The sequence below is a fragment of the Carassius carassius genome, chromosome 4, assembly GCF_963082965.1.
Source record: "Carassius carassius chromosome 4, fCarCar2.1, whole genome shotgun sequence".
In the NCBI taxonomy this organism is placed as follows: domain Eukaryota; kingdom Metazoa; phylum Chordata; class Actinopteri; order Cypriniformes; family Cyprinidae; genus Carassius; species Carassius carassius.
In genome coordinates, this window is record NC_081758.1 from 3874966 (window position 1) to 3894588 (window position 19623).

Consider the following 19623-nt stretch of genomic DNA (forward strand, 5'->3'; position numbering starts at 1 on the left):
GTTTAGACATTGAATAGTCACTGAAATAATGAAGTACAACGACACAACGTTAAACGTGGAACGGGCCTCAATCACTGTGAAAGACCTAAAAGCACCTTAGCATATGCACAGACACAACAGCATGTTAAAGCTGAACACACACACACACACACTCACTCTCTCGGGTTTTAGAAGTGAATGAGCAAGTCCTTGACAAAGCTTAGCAGAGCTTCACACTTGTGTGTCCTTCATGCTAGAAAGCATCTTCCACACAATGCTCAATAACACCACTGGCTGTGCATTGATAACGCTCATGCATACAGTACTGTACATATAAAACATGACAACCACTGGTTAGATTCACAAACACAAATGTACAAATGCACACAAACAATATCCTCTTGAATATGGCTCAGCTATCAACACAGATGGAGTTTAAGGGATAATTCTTGGCTATAGCGGCTCAGAAGAGCAAACAGTGGCTTGAGGAATCAATAATGAACTGTTCTGGCCCTTCTGCTCAGAGCTCCTGGTTTTCAGCAGTTCTATCACTGCAGCTTTTGATACAGGTCGATTTAGACCGACACCACCACAATGAAAAGGGCTGAAACTCAGCGAAATAAAATTCGCTTGGCAATTTATTTTTCTTCTTTTTTATTTTTGCAGTTTTGCAAGGGAGAACACACTACAAAAGATAACTGTCAATACAATAAATAAATAGGTGGTTGTTACATGTGCAAAACCCACCGCCAAATGTTCTGTGTGCCCCAAATCTCTATGATTTATATTATGGTCTGTAGATATGGCTTGGGTTCAATGTACGTTATGGGTTTTATCATTCTCCTGGTAAAAATGGCAAGCTCGACCATTCAGAAAAGTAACAACAAACCTCTCACCAGCTGTATGATTTAAAGTATCATTCACATCCGTATCACAAACAGTGTGGGAAAAGGTGCAACTGGAGTTGGTGGAAGAACTGTGAGCAATAACAATAGTGATGATTGCTTTGGGAGGAGGACTATAATATCACAGTCTCAAGCCATTCACTATAAGGGAAAAGTACAAAACAAGTCCATTTCATGGTTTTGAGAGCCTTTCAAAACAAACAGGCAATATAAGTATGCTGCCGAAAATAAATTCGTGTTTCTCAGCATTCAGTGCAATATCTGGACAGCCTTCAAAGAATAAAGATGCTTCCTGTCTGCAGTCATAATATCTACAACTGCAAATAACTGCACATGCTAACCCGCCTTGTGACCAGTGACTTTATAAACTCCTAATTTGCTGCTTATTAACTGTCAGTTAGGTAGTTAAGTTTAGGTCTTATATGATTATATATATATATAAATAAATAAATTAGATTTGTGAAACGGTTTTCCACTCAAGCTGGAATTGTGTCAAATTATTAACCTGTTATATAGTTTAATAATTAGCATTTAGGAGTATTTAGGAATGTTAGCTATATTAGTTTTAACAGCACAATAATAATAACATTATTAATATTATTATTATTTTCACTACCTCAGTTTATTGAACACACAACATAATTTGAGGTGTGATGGAAGCAGCATGTGTTAGAAACAACCCAGGCCTGTTGCAGCATGTCTGCAATAATATATCATTATTTTAGATTTTTGCATGTTTCACTAAGTGAAATGTCCAGTGAGTGGAGATAAACATGTTTTATTTTCTCTGTAACAGCTAAACATGAATTTTACAATGTTTTATTACATTGGTTGTTGTATGTATCGTGACAGTTTGGGAATTAAATGTCTGGCGAGTGGTGCTAAAAGGTTTTGTGTATCACATTTGAAATTAACTTAACATACCACTTCACTGAACCTAACCGATGGTGATAACAAAAGCAAATGTTAGATAAAACACATTTGCTGAAGCAACCATGTCATTTTTTTTTTTATCGCTTCTACGTGCCTTTGAGCTCTTTTATTGTAACTTGTGTTTCATGGGACTCATGCTTGTGTGCTTCGAATCACAATGGTTACTCTACCGGGTGCGCTATCGAGCAAGTTTACTACATCAGAAAAGCCAAACATATCTAGTACAAACATCAAGATGTACAGTATGAATTCATAACATGCATATTGTGCAAGGAACTGCACAGAAACATAAAGGTTGTTGGTGTTTTACTGTCACTAGTGTTCATTTCAGCTGGAAACTGCATTGAAATGTACGTATTTGTATTTTTTGCAGTTTTGCAAAGCTCTAGAAGCACATTTTCCCCCCACAAAGAGCCTAAACTGTGTGGAAATATTAATGACTTTGAGAAAATGCTGCCTAGCTTTTAAGAACAGCATTAAAGAGTGCATATGAAGCCTAAAATGCTGTCTACAACAGGTACACAGCTCACTGGGCTTTGAAACACAGTTAAAGTTTAAAGTTCATATTTCTGTATTAAATTCATCATTGCGCGATTAAACAGTCTGAGAGTGATGTTTGTCTCTTGTGAGGCGCCGCTTTGTGCATCATCATGAATTCTCAGCGGGCCATTTTGAAAGCTGGTGATAGATGAGTGTGACTGCAGGACTCTGATGTTACACGCTGGGCTAATCATCTCTACCAGGAGTTGTTTGTCTCTCATTCCTGGTAAAATAACAACAGGGAGCGGCTGATTTTTCCTCCTCCACCACTTTTGCAGACACGATGAGCAGCTTTGCATTGAGAGATCTTTGTTCCCGAAAAATCAATTTGGCTTTGTTTGATGTGTTTCTTTAGGTTTGTGATGCAATCTGCTGCATTGATTCATGAATCACCACTTTAACATTAGTGGACGTCTAAACTGGTGTCATTTTAATATCATCAAATACACTTTGTTCATATTTTGTATTAATTAATTAATTGTAATAGGTTTGTTGTCAGTTTTTAGCACTTTTTATAATTTTTTTATGTCTATGTAGATTCTATTTGTTTGCATTTATTCATTTTAGTATTTTAAATTAAATTAGAAATGTTGCCTTGTAAAATATTTGTATTTTATTTTATTTAAATTATGATTATTTTTTTAAGTAACATTAACAACTAGTAACTTTGATTAATTGATTGATTTAATTTTAGTTTTAGGGTGTATTCACACCAGGAAAGTCCGCTAGTTCACTTGCTTTGGTCTGGACCAAATACAATGTTGAACATCAGATGAGACAATGTCATCTATACGATGTTGTAAAAAGGATTTTTTGAAGAAGTGCTGCAAGACGCTTCCGGCGGAGAGAGTATGCTCTCATGTGTGCCTACCATGGCATACTGACAATGGCACTGCACAGAAGACTTATTAGGTATAAAGAAAGCGAAAAGCGAAACTTAAAAAAAAAACAGCGCACATAGTGAAGCGATTGCAGGCTTTCGCAAGTGTCAACTAACTGCTCGAATGCCCATAAACACCACTTCCACCCCCCCACTCAACATAATTTTTATGCCTCTTCACCAGTAGCTGTGATATGTAGGAATCTGCCCAAATGTCAATGAGGCAGCGTGTCTCTTAAGAGCTCCAGGTTGAACCACCACTCATTTTTCATTGGCTAAATTAGCAAATGTAGCAAACACAACAGTTTCCCATAAGGCAGCTCCAACTAAGGGAGTCTGTTAACTCAAAAGGCACAGTGCTTTCTGCAATTGTGTCGGATTGAGGTCGGATGTATTCACACCTGCCAAAAAGTATTTAAGTGAGTTTGCTGTAAATGTTTATCCAGTTACATGTTTGACTTTCAATGCATACTTTCACATAGTTTAGCTTGTTTGTTGTGCACAGTAAAGTATGGTTGCTTTCTGCTATATTTCACACAACTTTACAAAAACATATTTTGGCTAACTACTGACAAAAAAAAAAATATTCACTAATTTTCAGGCTCTATTTTGTGTACCCTATTCGTAAAAGGTGCCTTAATCGCCGTATAAGATGACAGTAAAGATATATTATGGAACATTTTGCATTCATTGACTTCAAATAAGAAAGTCTATATCTACCAGAGTAATACTCACTTGTTCATGGAAAGGGTTCCCACTTCTTTTTTTTCCACAGCTGAAACCTTTATGATCTAAATTATTAACCTTAAATAACCCCTAATATTTTAAGAAATGTTCGGTTTTCAAAAAAAGAAAAAAATAGAATCGAGCGTTCCGAGATTTGGCAGTGGTTGGAAATCTCTATTATGGTTTCATGTGCAAAGCGACTGATGTAAGTGTATGTTGGGTAAATAAAGGCAGTTACCTTTGCTGCGGCGCCGGCCCCTGTGCTCCGTGTAGAACTTGAGTTGAGTGTCATCATCCATTTCAGATCCAGAATCTCCCTGACGGCCCAACACGCCTCCAGCTTCACACAAAAACACACAGACAGTTCTATCATCTCGCACATCTGTCACAAACACTTTATACACTTAATAAATCATTTGCAAACTCTCAGTTTGTAGTTCATTCATAATTTATTAATAGAATGTCTCTATTGATAGGCTATGTACAAACAATGGGCTCTTCATTCATTGTCACTTGTAATTTACTAATTATTTCTTTATTAGCTTATTAAGAGTTTGATAATGTTTTTATCCTTTGTTTTTTTACTTATTGTATCCTACACCTGATATTTTCAAATGACTTTACATCATGAGTATTTGTATGCATTTTCTGTAACATACCTTTGTATAGACACAAAAACATACACTATTTATGCAATTATCGTCACTGTACATTTTTCTGCCTATGTAATGTAATTAATGTCTAATAAAGGTTGGTTATTGGCAATTGAAAATTAGAGCTCCTGTACTCCTGATAACCATTAACAACTACTTTACTACTGCTTTAAATACTTAACATTAGTTGGGTATGTTTAACAAGTTGTTAAAAAGGATTATAAAACATGATCTAACTAGACACATATGAGCCAGTTAAACAATGCTAAATATTAACTACCATGACCATGAATGAAGAGCTCACTATTTGTCCAAAGCACTACCAATGTAGAGACAAAAGTTTATAAACTATGAATTAACTATTAACTAATAGTTTTCAAATGATTCAGAAGTGTTTTGCCACTGCATACTTTTAAAAAAAGTGTTGTTACCCTTTATTCATTCACTCACTTTTAAAGTTAATGAGTTGCATTCCAAACATTAATAGTGATAATTGCACTGGTAAAGGCTGAACCAAGTAACTATGAGCAAAGGATTTACTTTGAATTACTCTGAAAAATACTTTTCAGTGTCACCTTGGATTTCAACATTTAATGGCCCTAATAAAACAGAACGGCAGTTCTGAAACTATTCTTGATGATTTGTCTGTGATTAATGAATGCTGTGACATCCATAAAGCGCTGTGATAGGTCAGTATATGTTGAGACTTGCTTTCGTCCCTGGGATCCCGATCTGGTCACACTTACAGCTCAGTGCTCCGCAGAGACTCCATCTGGACTCTTAAAATGATAGACATTCAATTGCAGCCATTCAGTGATGCGCGAGTATGCAGAGGAGAGTGTTTGCTGGAGTGTACCTGATTTGTGTTTAGGGAGTTTAGGTCATGTTATTATTGATGCCTGTTTTAATTAGCGATTAGAGTGAGCCAGATCTTATTTGGTCAGTTGGATCATTAAGAGAAAAGAGTGGAAGTCAGGTTATTGGCATGATACGACACATACTGTGTAATCAAAACACAGAGTGAGCTGATGCTGAAAAAGAGCATTATCTGTTGCCCTAAACATGACACGGTTTATATTGAGCACTTCAAACTCTCTCATAAGCATATAGTTTAATAGCTTGTCCCCCCGATAAGTGTGCTGCTTAATGAATTTCAGATTTTCCTCAGCACACAACTTATATCTAATGATTAAATCCTTATCTGTAAATGTTAGAAATTTGTTCATAAAGGCTTATCCTGACCGCAACCAAGTCTACGCTAAACAGATTTTATTGAACGAGGACCAGCACACACATGCATGTAAAACAGAAGTAGACAATATAAATTTTACAGTATTATAGTTTGATAACACTTTATTTTAAAGACCAATTCTAACTATTAACAAGTATGCATATTGGCTGTTTATTAATATTTATAAAGCACGTGTTAATACTTTATTCTGCATGACCTTATTTTAGATCCCTTAACCCTACTCCATGCCTAAAATTAACAACTACCTAACTAATGATTAATAAGCAGCAAATTAGGAGCTTATTGAGATAGAAGTCGTACTTAATATTTAATAGTTAATAGTGAGAATCGCATCTTAAAGTAGTGTGAACAATATTTCGCATCCAAAAGTGGAAGCTCTTAAAATATTTTTCCCCATTTATGCAATATGAATATATTTAAAGACAGAGCCATAGTTTATTTGGTAAACCACTGTTTAACACACATACAGAGACACAAACACACTGCTGTACCAAAAACATAATTTTTACTGAAAACATTATTTTAGTGTATCATTACACCCCTGTATTTTCAATAATACTTTTCATTTTTCTGTATTATTTCCTATAGATATGATATTGTGTACATAACATCAATTTTGTAAATGCCACCAACAGATATCTGCATTTTATTTATTTAAAACTGTTATATGACTCAGTTTCAGTACAGTTCTATTATAAATGCATTATGTATATGTCACGTTCATGTGAAGGGAGGTACATGAAGACAAAGGTAATCCAAATAACATTTAATAGTTATTCAAGATGATGAAGATTCTTACAAAACACAGGGTAACACAGGGAGCATACACAACTACAAACAGGCAGCTAACTGAACTGAAAGGGGAACTTAAGTAGGGTGAGATAAAGAGGGACAGACAGGTGAGAAAGAGAACTAATAAAAACCCAGGTGAACTGAAAGAACTAATCAAAGGATGACAGAAACTAAATGAAAACAGAAGAGATGTCCATATCTGTGACAAAACTAAAAATGGAAGGAGGTGACTAAAGAGGAGGACAAACAAGTGATGTTTGGATGGTAACAGGGGATGGCAGAGGGCAGGCAGGAAGGCAGGCAAGTCAATGACCAAGGTGGTGACAATGTAGGGAGGAACCATGGTGGATCAGATGGAAGTAGAAGACAGAATGGAGGCAGAAGGATTCAGGGTAGATCAGATGGAGAGCTGATGAGCCAGGGACAGGGAGGATCTGGAGGGCCAAGGCGAAACAGATGGATCAGGCAACCGAGGCATAGGCAGGGATCTGGAAGGCTGCGGTGTAGCCGGAGCAACAGAGGACCAAGGTGGAGCTGGAGGGAGGGAGGAGCCCAACTGAGCCTATGGGATGGATCAACAAGGCACAGCCAAAGGAGTGGGGTCCTGAGGTGATGGAGGGTCGACAACTGACTGACGACGACTGAAGTGGAGCCAGAGGGACAAGGAAGCCTGCATGGTGGAACTGGTGGACTGATGGGCCCTGACAGAGATGAGGGAGCTATGAGTCATGATGAAAGCCTCTGGGTTCATGAGCTGAGGCGGAGTCTGGAACTCGAAGGCTGGAGGTGGAGACAAGGGATCTTCCAGCCACAACGTCGATGAAGACTGGCAAACCCACGGCAAAGCCACATCACAGATGGAGGGCTGAGGGTGAGCAGCAGGGCTGACAGGGGACAGCGGAGGTGGTGGTGAGGACTGATGAAAAGGAAGAGGGAGAGGGAGGCTTGGTGGGAGTTTTGAGGAGTCCGGGGTTTCAGGGATGGTGTGTGCTTCCCACCCACACCAGATGGCCACTCCCAGCACTGGAAACACCAGAGATCAACCTCGATGGTTGAGACAGGTAAGGCAGACTGTTCAGGGCAGATAGACAGTTCAGACAGATCAGGGGCAGGGCAGACAAACAGTTTGGGCATGATCTCCATGATCATGATGGGAAAGACAGATAGTTAAAAAATGGTCTCTTTGGCTGTAACAGAACAGACAGAGATTTCAGATGATGGAAGAAGACTGGTTAGTTCTGAACAAAAGTCAATTAAATCCACCTGGTAAGACGATCCATGAGGCTCCAGCTCAGGGGTGATCCTCAGCTCTGTCGCCCTCTGTGGCGATGGCTAGACTTTCGCAGCTGGCTTTGGTTTTACTGCTTAAGTTTACTGCTTAAGCTGTTCTGGTGTTCATTCACAGTGTTTCTAGATTGCGTAGAGTGATCAAATGCATTTTAAATAACTGCTATAAGCTTCATTGGCCCAAAAAAATAACTTTTCACGAAAAAACTAATTTCACTGTTTTTTAATCCTGGCACAAAATGACCAGCTAACATTAATTGACTAATCATATCAGCAGCACATGAAAGTTTGAATCAGTACTGGTCAGGTAACATCACTATCATATTAATTAGTTCGTAAAAGCAGAATGATATAAAATGAGGGAAGAAGTGCTTCCAATCATTGTGTTCTTGTTAGCAATGGTTTCCTCCAAATAAACAAGTGCAGCCATCATCGCTTTGCATGAAAATGGCCTCACATGCAAGGAAATTGCCACAAAGAATATTGCACCTGAAAGTACCATTTACCGAATCATCAACAACTTCAAAGAAAGAGGATCGGCTGCATGAAGAAGTCTCCAGGACATCCCAGAGTGTCCAGCAAGTGCCAGGTCCGTCTCCTCCTGAGGAGTCAGCTACGGAATCGTGTCACCACCAGTGCAGAACTTGCTCCGGAATTACATCAGGTTGCTGTGACAAATGACCAGGTCGATGTGATCTCCAAATACAGTGAGCCAAAGAATTTTGGACAAAGGCCAGGTGTCAAGAAGGGCAGGAAAGAAGCCACACAAAAAAAACGACTTAAATAAACAAGGTTTGGACAGCAGAAGACTGGTGCGAAGATATTTTCTCTGATGAAGCTCCCTTCTGATTGTTTGGGATATCTATAAAATTTATTGTTTGGAGAAGAAAAGGTGAACGCTACCATGAGTCATGTGTTTTGCCAACAGTGAAACATCCTGAGACCATCCATGTGTGGGGTTGATTTTTCAACCATGCAAGGGAGAGGGCACTCTAATAATTATGCCAAAAAACACTGCCATGAATAAATAATGCTTCAAAACATCCTGCAAGAGCGACTTCTTCCAATGATGATGCATGCATTTTCCATCATGATGGAGCACCATGTCACAAAGCAATAGTGATAAAGAAGTGGCTCGAAGATCACTACATTAAAATTTTGGATCCATGGCCAGGCACCTCCCCGGATCTTAATCCCATAGAGAACCTGTGGTCAGCCCTCAAAAGGCGAGTGGACAAGCAGAAGCCCACAAATTGTGATCTACTCAGAGAACTAACACGGCAATAATGGATTACCATCAGTCAGGATTTGGCCCAGAAGCTAATATCCAGCATGCCAGAGCAAATTGCAGAGGTTGAACTCATATACATTCATATATATATATTATTGGGATGGTGGGGTGGTGTTGGCGCAGTGGATAAGACACATGCCTTTGGTGTAAGAGACCCGGGTTCGAATCCACTGTAAGACACCAATGTGTCCCTGAGCAAGACACTTAACCCCTAGTTGCTCGAGAGGCCTGCGACCTCTGACATATATAGCAATTGTAAGTTGGTTTGGATAAATGAAAATATTTATCCAAATATATTTTATTTTATTTTTTTTGCCCGTAAAAGCCTTTAAAACGTATGATAAGCTTATCTCCAAATACAGAAGCAGCAAACTTTGCAAAACATGCAAAACACAAAATGTATGTGACTGACAAAACTTTTGGCCATGACTGTATGTATGTATGTATACATATATATATATATATATATATATATATATATATATATATATATATATATATATATATATATATATATATATATATATATATATATACACACTAGGCCTGTGCTGAAATAAAAGTGCATTAAAGTGTCCACCAAATGCGTTCATGTAAATGTTTCATTTTACTGACACCTCTAGACTTCCTACAGTTATCTGATGCTTATTTGTCTCTTTACTGATATCTCTGGCTGTGTATGTATAATTTACTTCTTTGTCTTTTGATTTCAGTTCATTATCTCTAGCTAACAATCACACTCATTAAACAATCACACCAAGCAAAACTAAAAAGCAACTTCCCAAGCTGTCACACATTTGTGGTGTAAAAAGTATCTTGATGCCTGGTTTTAAAAAGCTAATATCTTTTTCTTTTCTCTCTCTCTCTCTGTGTCTCTCTGTTCTAAAACCAACTCCTTGTGTGACACAAATGAGGCCTCTTACATGAAGCATGCAGAGAGACTCAACTCACACCTGATTCCACAGACAATCACACCACTTTTACTGGAAGGTTTTTTCATAGACTTGGAAAATTCAACAACAACATTCTACAGTCTGTTTTTATGCACTGAAAATCAGGACAGAGACAGGAAAGTTTAAGTCGACTGTGTTACATATTATCTTACAGAACAGTAGCATTCACCTAACGTTACAGGTCCAGTCTTTCACTTCCAGGTTCAGACATCCAACAGTAACACTGCAACTTACACAGGAGTCAACATATTGTGCAATATACAAACAATAAAAAAAATACCCATATTTTGGGGGCAAATTTGTACCCAAAAGTGAGCTAAACCTGACAAAATATCCAAAAACCTCCCTTTGGGGATGTCCTTATTTGTAAAACTGGTATAAAAATAAAGTTTTCTGTAAGGGGTAGGTTTAGGTGTAGGGTTGGTGTAAGGTGAGATACAGTTTGTACAGAATTAAAACCATTACGCCTATGGAATGTCCCCATTTAGATAGCATTTGATCAATTTAATGTGTCAATGCATTTCTTTAAAACGTCTAAATAAAAGTCTAAATAAATGTCTAAATATGTCCAATACATCACTGTAAATTTGGTGTAATAAAAGAACAGAAGTATGACTTCATGCTTGTGATATGATTTACTCAAGTTCTGAGGAATAGAACACTGCTGTCTGCCCGCGACTCGAAGGACCCCAAACACAATCACATGCTAATAAAGAAAGACCTGCAGCGGTAAAGCCAATTACCAGACAAATCCACCTACATCTCAAACAGAGGCCAATCGAGTTTAGTTGTGCGTTAGGAAACATACTTGAAACAAATGATCAAAGCTATTGAACTCGGGGAGAAAACAGAGATGAAGAACTAGAATTGAAGATGAAAAGTGAAGAATAAGAAAGGCCGTTTCTTGAGAGGTTAACATTAATGAATAAAGAGAGATTACTGACGAAACGCCTCGGTTACCTTTCACATCTTAACAAATGGGTTTTCTTGTTGATTCAGTAAACAAATTCTGTTTGGAAAAACAAAATTAGCATGTGTGATGAAATGAGGCAGAAATTGCTCCTGAAGTCTCCCTTTAGCAGGTTTTCTTTCAAGGCCTGTAGGATTATTGAGCGTCTGGAATTAAAAGAGTGGTTTTGCTTGATTGCACTGCATGCTGGGAGCACACACTTCACAGAGCTTTATGAAGTGCAGGGCACTCGAGAGGCGTTCTCCTAACTACAGTATAGAGCAATCACAGAACACGTCAAACGGATGATGAACAGCACAGGGAAAAGAAAAAAAACCCCAGTGAGCCTCTGCAGGACTTCATGAAACATTTCACATCACATCCTCTTCCTGCAAATAAATTGTAGGGAAGAGTATGTGTGTGTGAGTGAGTGAGTGTGTGTTTGTGTGTGTGTGTGTGTGTATGTATGTATGTATATATATATATGCATGCACAGTGCCTTGCAAAATTATACATACCCATTTAACTTTTTCACATTTGTATGTATTTTTTTACATACAAAACAAACAAAAAAAAATCCTTCCAATTCACAATTACTGTTTTCATTTGTGTGAACATTTTCTTTCACAAAATCCAATTTGCTGTAAAATAACTTTCCATCAAAATTTCAAAAACACACAGATATTTAATAGATTTCAATTTCATTTACAAAAAGAAAACAATAATCTGTTCAAAACTCATCTTACACAGCGCAATAGGTCTTTTCCCTTTCTTTTCTATTCTTTTATTTTCCTTTCTTTTCTTTCTTTCCTTTCCTTTCCTTTTCTTTTCTTTTCTTTTCTCCCTGGAGACATTTTAATTCTAGTCTCTTCCGAATGGAAGAGAGATTGAGAGGCTTTAATTGTTTAATTGTGAGTGGAATGAAAATAATACAGACAGACAGAGATCTATTAACAGTGATAAAGACTTTAGATTGGAGAGGGAAACATCATAGAGGTTTAGATCTGGATTTGGTTTCCCTGGAGGGTAAAGCACACTGGCTTGCAGTTTCATTATTTTCCCTCCTGCTGTCATGTGAACATCCTAATTTTTTCTGTGGTTGTTCTCACCAAAATGCTCCTCACGGACTGCTGTTTAGTACAGGGATGACATAGCTCGACTAAAGTCAGTTATTAACAATGCTCTTTGCTCTTCAAAAAGGCAAACAGAGAGAGCTGCCAGTGGAGACAGTCAGATTGAATACATTTTCGCTATGAATGATTAAGAGATTAAGGCGACTGATCCCCAGGATCAAACAGTCAAAACACACATCAGAAGAGTCTGTGGGGACGTCTCAGACCAAAGACCACACAGAGACGCTTTTAATGAAACCCGTATACATGTTTCAAAGCACTGCAGATTTAATTTCTTTGACAAAAATAGCATTAAGAAAAAAAAATACAACGTTCTGTCAGACTCTTTATACTGTGGGAGGGAGGAATGGATGGATAGATAGAATAGCCATTTTTACACCTTTATACAGTCCATGTCCCTTCAAAACATCTTTACAGAAAATTATGCCTCACTGCGACTATGGCGAGGATTAAACCTAAATTGAAGATGCACACAATTTTTGTTTTATCCAGCTGTATTTACCCAGTGTAACTTACAACATACAAGTGAAAGATAAACACCAACATAACAGAAAATAAATAAATAAATAGTGTAAAAACTGCCATGTTAAGCAATTACCCCTTTAAATGACACTTGATGAGGCAATACAGCCTGAGCCCTTCCTCTAGATGAGCCTCTAAAATTAGCTTAAAAACAGAATTTGGATAGACAACAGGCTGTTTTCTCTGAATAGATGTCAGTAATGAGATGCTTTAGACAGTATAAACTGCTTTTGTGTGGAAACAGCTCTATACATAATACATCTACCTGTCTTTTATTCCTCAACATGTTTGCGTGACATATTTCATTTTGAGCGCACTCTAATATCTCTAATAAGAGAAGTCATGGATCATTTTGCATATGACTCATTTCTAGTGAGATCCACACTTGCTAACTGACAGCCATAGAACTCTAATAGCAATTTAATGATTCCATGGTCATTACATTATTATTATTATTATTTATTTATTTATTTTTTTTTTGAGGGAAAGTTTCAATGATTATTGAATAAAACATAGATCTGTGTAATAAAATAACCACAATTCAAGGTTAATGTTTCTTTTCTGACAGTTGACTGTGAGAATACGAGGTGCTGAGAGACACAATGGAGTCTGGGTTTATTTTCCTTTGAAAGCTTGAGTCCTGTCGTTTTCCCAGCATTCAACAGCTGATCGAATCCAGACAGGGGTAGTGGAAGCGGCTGATTTTTGACAAGCGGTGACCCAGCGGTGCAGCTGAAAATCTAAACACACCACTGGCTTCTGGTGGAGACTGAAAGCCTCAGTCAGGAATCATTTTCGATGAAATTACCTCCTCTGTTTGTCTCTTAACAACTAGGGAGTTTATACTTCATTCTATTACGAAGAGCAAAATAATGCATTTAACTGCATAATTTGCTCTGTATGGCTACTAAACAACATGGTATAAGTACTTTGAATATTGCATTCTGAAGGCATCAGTTGTAAAGCCTTTTAGTACATTAGAAATCAGTGGTTACTGATTAGTCAGTAAAACATGGTGGTCATTCTTATATGATATATTATAACAGTTGAATAAAAGCAAGGTATTAGATCTTATATGCACTTATAGGCATGTGCATATAGTTAAATGACCCTCAGCTGGTTCTCATTTTAAACAAAACACAAAATGTGGCCCTATTATCTGTTTTCTTCTTTGAAATTAGTCAACCACAATCTGCTGTACAGCATCTTTAGTCCACAGGTCCTCGACTGCTATGAAAGTATATTTAGTTCACAGGTGATCTCCACCCAAATGCACATGCAGATGTGGCCACACTGCAGCCAGTCAAATGACCTCTCATCTGCCTGCAGGCCTGTCAATTCCCTTCACACATTTCCTTTCATTTCCCATCCTCTCTCTCGCTCTCAGGATCAAAGTGAATTGCTGTCACACCTGCTCAGCTCATTTAGTCTTGAATGAGTCTATCTGGTCAGAAATTGGAGCATTCTCAAAGTAAAAAAAAAAAAAAAAGAAAAAAAGTTGCTCAGCTCAGATTCAGCACCATGGACAGTTCACCTCTACAGCTTCAAAGTAAAAAGCAATACAGGATCCCCAGTGTGGATATACAACTTGTGGTTAAAACCACTTCTGAAAGGACTACTATAAGGAAACCACTGCCAAGCTACTCCACATCATTGATATATCCTTTGAAACTGAAAGTATTGATGCAGCAGTGACACTGCACGTCTGGTAGGGAGCATGAACATATCCTGGTGTTCCCATCCTATGTGAGCCAATATCCAGTGGAGTAGACATATCCCTAAATGTCTATCTGGGAAAAGAGCACTTCAGAAAGCACTGTCTTGGGGGACATGTTTTCATTACATCACCATCCCTGTTCCAAGAGGCATACCAACAGTACACTTCTTCTTTTTTTTTTTTACTCTTCTTAAATACACCTGAACTCATCAGCTCATTAAGTAAAGACTGAAATGGATGGGTTAGATAAGGGAGACATCTAAAATGTGCACAAAGCTTTTTACAGGATGGATACCACTCGTTATTGAGCCAAGTAGGACATGCTCCTGGATCAGCATTCTTATTGGACTTGGAAAAAATCATTCCTATCAGCCAATTTTAGAGATAGGGCTAGAAATGTTATATGGGATTTAATGATATAGTAATTTGTACAAGTAGTTAAAAGCTTCTGTAAAATATTACATGCTCAGGTTTATGCTTGTTTGACAACAATGTTGTTCCAAGACCAACAAAATGATCAAAAAGCACGTTCTACTTTGCAGAATCACACTCATCATATTACACAAGGATATTGATGAGAGACATAAAGTAGGAAATATTACATTATGTAGGAAATATTCCTGGATCAGCATACTTTGTTGGTCCTAAAAATAGCCTACCTTATCAATCATTTAAAGACTCAAGGGTGGACAACCCTCGAGGTCCACTGACCTGCAGAGTTTAGCCCAAATCAAGTATCTAACCAGAGTCTTCATGATTACTTGGAAACTGCAGGCAGTGTGCTTGATTAGGTTTGGAGGTAAATTCTGCAGCGCCGTGGATCTTGAGGGCTAGAGTTGCTAACTACTGATACAATCTGACTGCAATGTTGTTGACCAGGTTGTCTAATCCTGCTCCTGTAGGGACAAGGTCCTGTAAATTCTAGTTACAATCCTAATTAAAACACCTTAACCAGGTAATCAAGGTCTTAAGGATAAATAGGTTAGGCCCCATCCCAAGGAACCCTAAGCCCTTGCTGTCTTCCTTTGAGCCAAACTTTCATGACGTAATGTTGCTTTATCGGGTGGAAGGCTGCTGAGAATCCTTCTGAAACCTAAAATGACTAATGAGTCTGACACCCTACAGTCAGAAACACAAATGGTGGCCTTTGTAAGTCCACAAGACCACAGACATGAAGTGTGCCAACTGTGACAGGGCCTTGGAATCTTTTAGTCAAGAAGGTTGGAGCTAATTGTCCTGGCATGAGTTAAGGGGTGGTCACACTAGACTTTGAACGTGCACAATTTTTTTAAACGCCACTGCGAATATGGGCGGGAACTGTTGTACTGCTTGTACTGTCTTTTGCGACAGAGTCGAAAGCGTCTTATTATATTGTACTATCTCTCTCTCTCTCTCTCTCTCTCTCTCTCTATATATATATATATATATATATATATGTATACATACACTCAGCTATATAAAAATATAAAATATGTCCACATTCAAATGTACCATCTGTTCATGTTTCCATTGACACCGCGAACCATTCAGCTTCTTTGTTATTATATTTTTATAATATTTTAAAGATGTATTATATCAAATAGCGCTTATAGAGAGCGCTTATAGAGAGGTAACGCAGTGACGTATCGATCTTCTACTGGTCCCATGTCTTCACATGATGCGAATTCGCAGGTCAGAGTTCACCAAACGTAAATTTTGGAATGCAGCGAAATGCAAAATCTTTAGCATTCACTTGCGTTTCCGGTCTCATGCATTCACATGCATATGAATGGCAGTTATTGGAACTAAAAGTGCAGTGTGATCACCCCTTTAGAGCAACATTTCCCAACCTTGTCCCTGGAGGCATACCAACAGTACACATTTTTAAACTCTTTACAATAAAATTCACCCGGTTATTTTGATTATCATATTAAACCTTATATGGATAGGTCAGATAAGGGAGATATCGCAAATGTGTGCCTCCAGAAACAGGGTTGGGAATCAGTGAGTTAGGGATGTTTTTGGATCATTTTCAGAAAGTCATTCAAGCGACACTTAGGTAGATCGAACACAGAAAATGACAAAACCACTGCTACTATAGTACCCAGTCATGTTCCAGAGATTTAAAAGAAGACAAATAAAAGATTCAACATATCTAGATAATGTCATCATGTCACCCTTTCATGATAGCATACCAAATTTTGTATGTATGAAATGTACAGAGATAATTGCAGAGCAAGTAAGAGCAACTAGCTGTTAAACATCTGAGCTTGAGATGTGAAATTTGATCTCAAATATAAAGTTTTTTGGTTGTATACACAAATATAATAAGCCTAGCAATTTTTCTTTGAGCAGTATAAACCAAATATGATTTGACAGAAGCCAATTTCTTCTACTTCTTTACGGTGGCTCTCTATACCCACTGGGTTCTGCTAATTGATGGAAATAGAGTGCAATCTTCAGAATAGATTGAGACAACAACTTGCAATAAAAGCAACCACCCCAGGTGAGGTCAGTAAATGTATAAGTGGTCTACAAATACATCTGACACATTTTATGCTCTAGAATCATAGGTGCCCACTGTTGAGCTATTTGTGATGGGTGCCATAGAGCAGGTGTGATGTTTATGGCTGGGCCAGCCTCCACCGACTGCTACTCCACTCATCTGGTTTATGTGCATCTTCAAACTTTGATTAACGGCTCGTTTAGGGGAACAGGCATATTAATGGACAGGGTTGTTCTATTCTTATTTTCTACAAATGAATGAAACATCAAATGCACTCAAGAAAATGCACTGACAAATATATGACTGACACTCAACAGTAATTGACTGTGTGCTCACTCAAACAGCCAGGCTGCATTTGAATAATAATTGTAAGTCTGATTGCTTAGAAAAGAAACAGCCCACCTCTCCTCTAAAACCTTCAATATTTTAAAATGTCACTCATTCCCATAACACAAACAATACATAGAACAAATTTTAATACTACTTATGCTTTTTTTCTTAAATTTTTAATTATCGATACTTAGCCTACAGTTATAGAGACATTAAAACATCACCAATAAATGTGTTTAGGAGAAACATTATTAATCATATCATATCATATCATATATATATATATATATATATATATATATATATTTTTTTTTTTTTTTTTTTTTTTTTTCTTCAAATGTATTTGCTGGTTTATTTAAATAGCTTTGTAACTTGTAGGTGTTCTGTGTATTCTACATGTGGACCACCAGGGCAAGAATGACACTCTAATTATAAACCTGCTGAGGCATGCTGAGTCTTTGCTCTTGCCTGTTCATGCAAACATATGCAATCTGTACAGTGTTGGGATGTAAAAAAGAAAGAAAAATCGTCACAAAAAAGGAATTATATAACCTGAACTGTGTATTTACATTTATGCATTTCGCAGATGCTTATATCCATGTTGTACACTTTTATACACTCGTACACTTTTATCAGTATGTTTTATCAGTATGCCATATTTGTTGGACATTATCACGATGGAACTTTCAACTTCTCGTATACATGTATCTAATGTGAAAACTAAATGTGTGGCTACCAGGGAGTGGGTAAATGCAGGCTTGATGAGCAGAAGAAACCTCTTTCAAAAACTTTAAAAATAGTAATGTTTCCAAACTTTTGGTCTGTACTGTATATATATATATATATATATATATATATATATATATATATATATATATATATATATATATATATATATGTGTGTGTGTGTGTGTGTATATACTATAACTACTCACAAAAAAAGTTAGGGGTATTAGACTTTTAGTTAGAATTTATGGAAAATGGAAAAAGCTACAGTGATATTATATCATGAAAGCAGGGCATTTAAGTATAAGCATGCAATGGTAATTTCTTCAACTTAAATAATTGATTGAAACTAAAGCTATAACAAAAGCTACAGTAACAACTGTGCTGTGTATACCACAACAAAAAAATGTCAATGTCAATTGTCAATGTCAATGTCTAATGCTGTTCACAAGTCGACTTTTTATCTGCTGAGGCATGGCATTCCGCTCTTCTTCAAGGGCTGCCCTTTGGTCTTTCAGGTTTTGGGGTGCAGAGCTATGACCCTCTACATGACGACTCAGCTGATTCTATATGTTTTCTATGGGATTCAGGTCTGGAGAAAGTGCAGGCCACTCCATTTGAAGTACCCCAGCCTCCAGCAGCCATTCCCTGATGATGCAACCTCAATGATCTGGGGCATTGTCATCCACAAAATGGTCAGACATGACACTTGGGTGAAGACGTTATCAGCATGGTATGTTGCTAAAGGACGTCTGCTTCTATGCCTTTCTTATGCTTTTATCACTGCCTCTGTTGCAACCTGCTGAAGACACTCTGTGACAATCTAAACTCAGTTGCAATTTCGCTCTGAGAACATCCCGTTTGAAGTCTCTCAATGGCCAGGTATTGTGGTTCAATTGTTAGGTGGCGTCTTGGTCTCATGATACCAAAATGTGAAAAGCATGATGAAGAGGACCGTTTAAATATTCATAGATCAGACATGGATCAGTGATTTTTGTGGTAAATCACCTTTTTAGAGAACAGCATGTTATGCAATAAGTACTGAAACATTGAAAAGATGAACATGTGCATTCAAAAGAAGGTCAAATTAGGTCCATCTGTAAAGGTTATAGTGCATCTTAGGTGCAATCAGAAATTTATTCTGAAAGTCGAATATCCCTAACTTTAGTAGTGTATACATGAAAGTATATATACGTAAAGGTTTTTTTTTTTTTTTTTTTACTCTAATTGTCCATTTTCACTAGAGGTATTAGACTTTTAAACCCAAGAATGTACTGTAAATAGAAAAATGTTTTTTTTCTTCTTCTTCTTCTTTTCTTTATAATCACAGTGTATTGTCTTTCATGTACAGTATATGCTTCAAACGACAATTATTAAAAAGTAAAGCAAGCAGAGAACCACACAACTATCCTGTGTAAGGGGGCGTGTGAGTGACATCTCAAAAGATCAAACCAAACAGCATCTCAGGCTGAGATGCAGATCACACCACATAACAGTTGAGAGAGAAAGACAGAGATGATGCTCAAAGAGGTATATATAGATGATCGGAGTCGAGTCATTGAGTGAAAAT

At 37.4% G+C, this 19623-nt stretch overlaps 1 protein-coding gene across 3 annotated transcripts in view; it reads right to left on the minus strand.

The window, feature by feature from the left end:
* Positions 1-19623, minus strand: part of LOC132132764 (astrotactin-2-like) — a 498987-nt gene that overhangs the window by 241152 nt on the left and 238212 nt on the right. For all 3 annotated transcript variants that reach the window (XM_059545295.1, XM_059545288.1, XM_059545303.1), the window contains one exon: positions 4202-4303. In XM_059545295.1, the coding sequence (XP_059401278.1) occupies positions 4202-4303 (102 nt within the window). The remainder of the gene's footprint in view (positions 1-4201; positions 4304-19623) is intronic.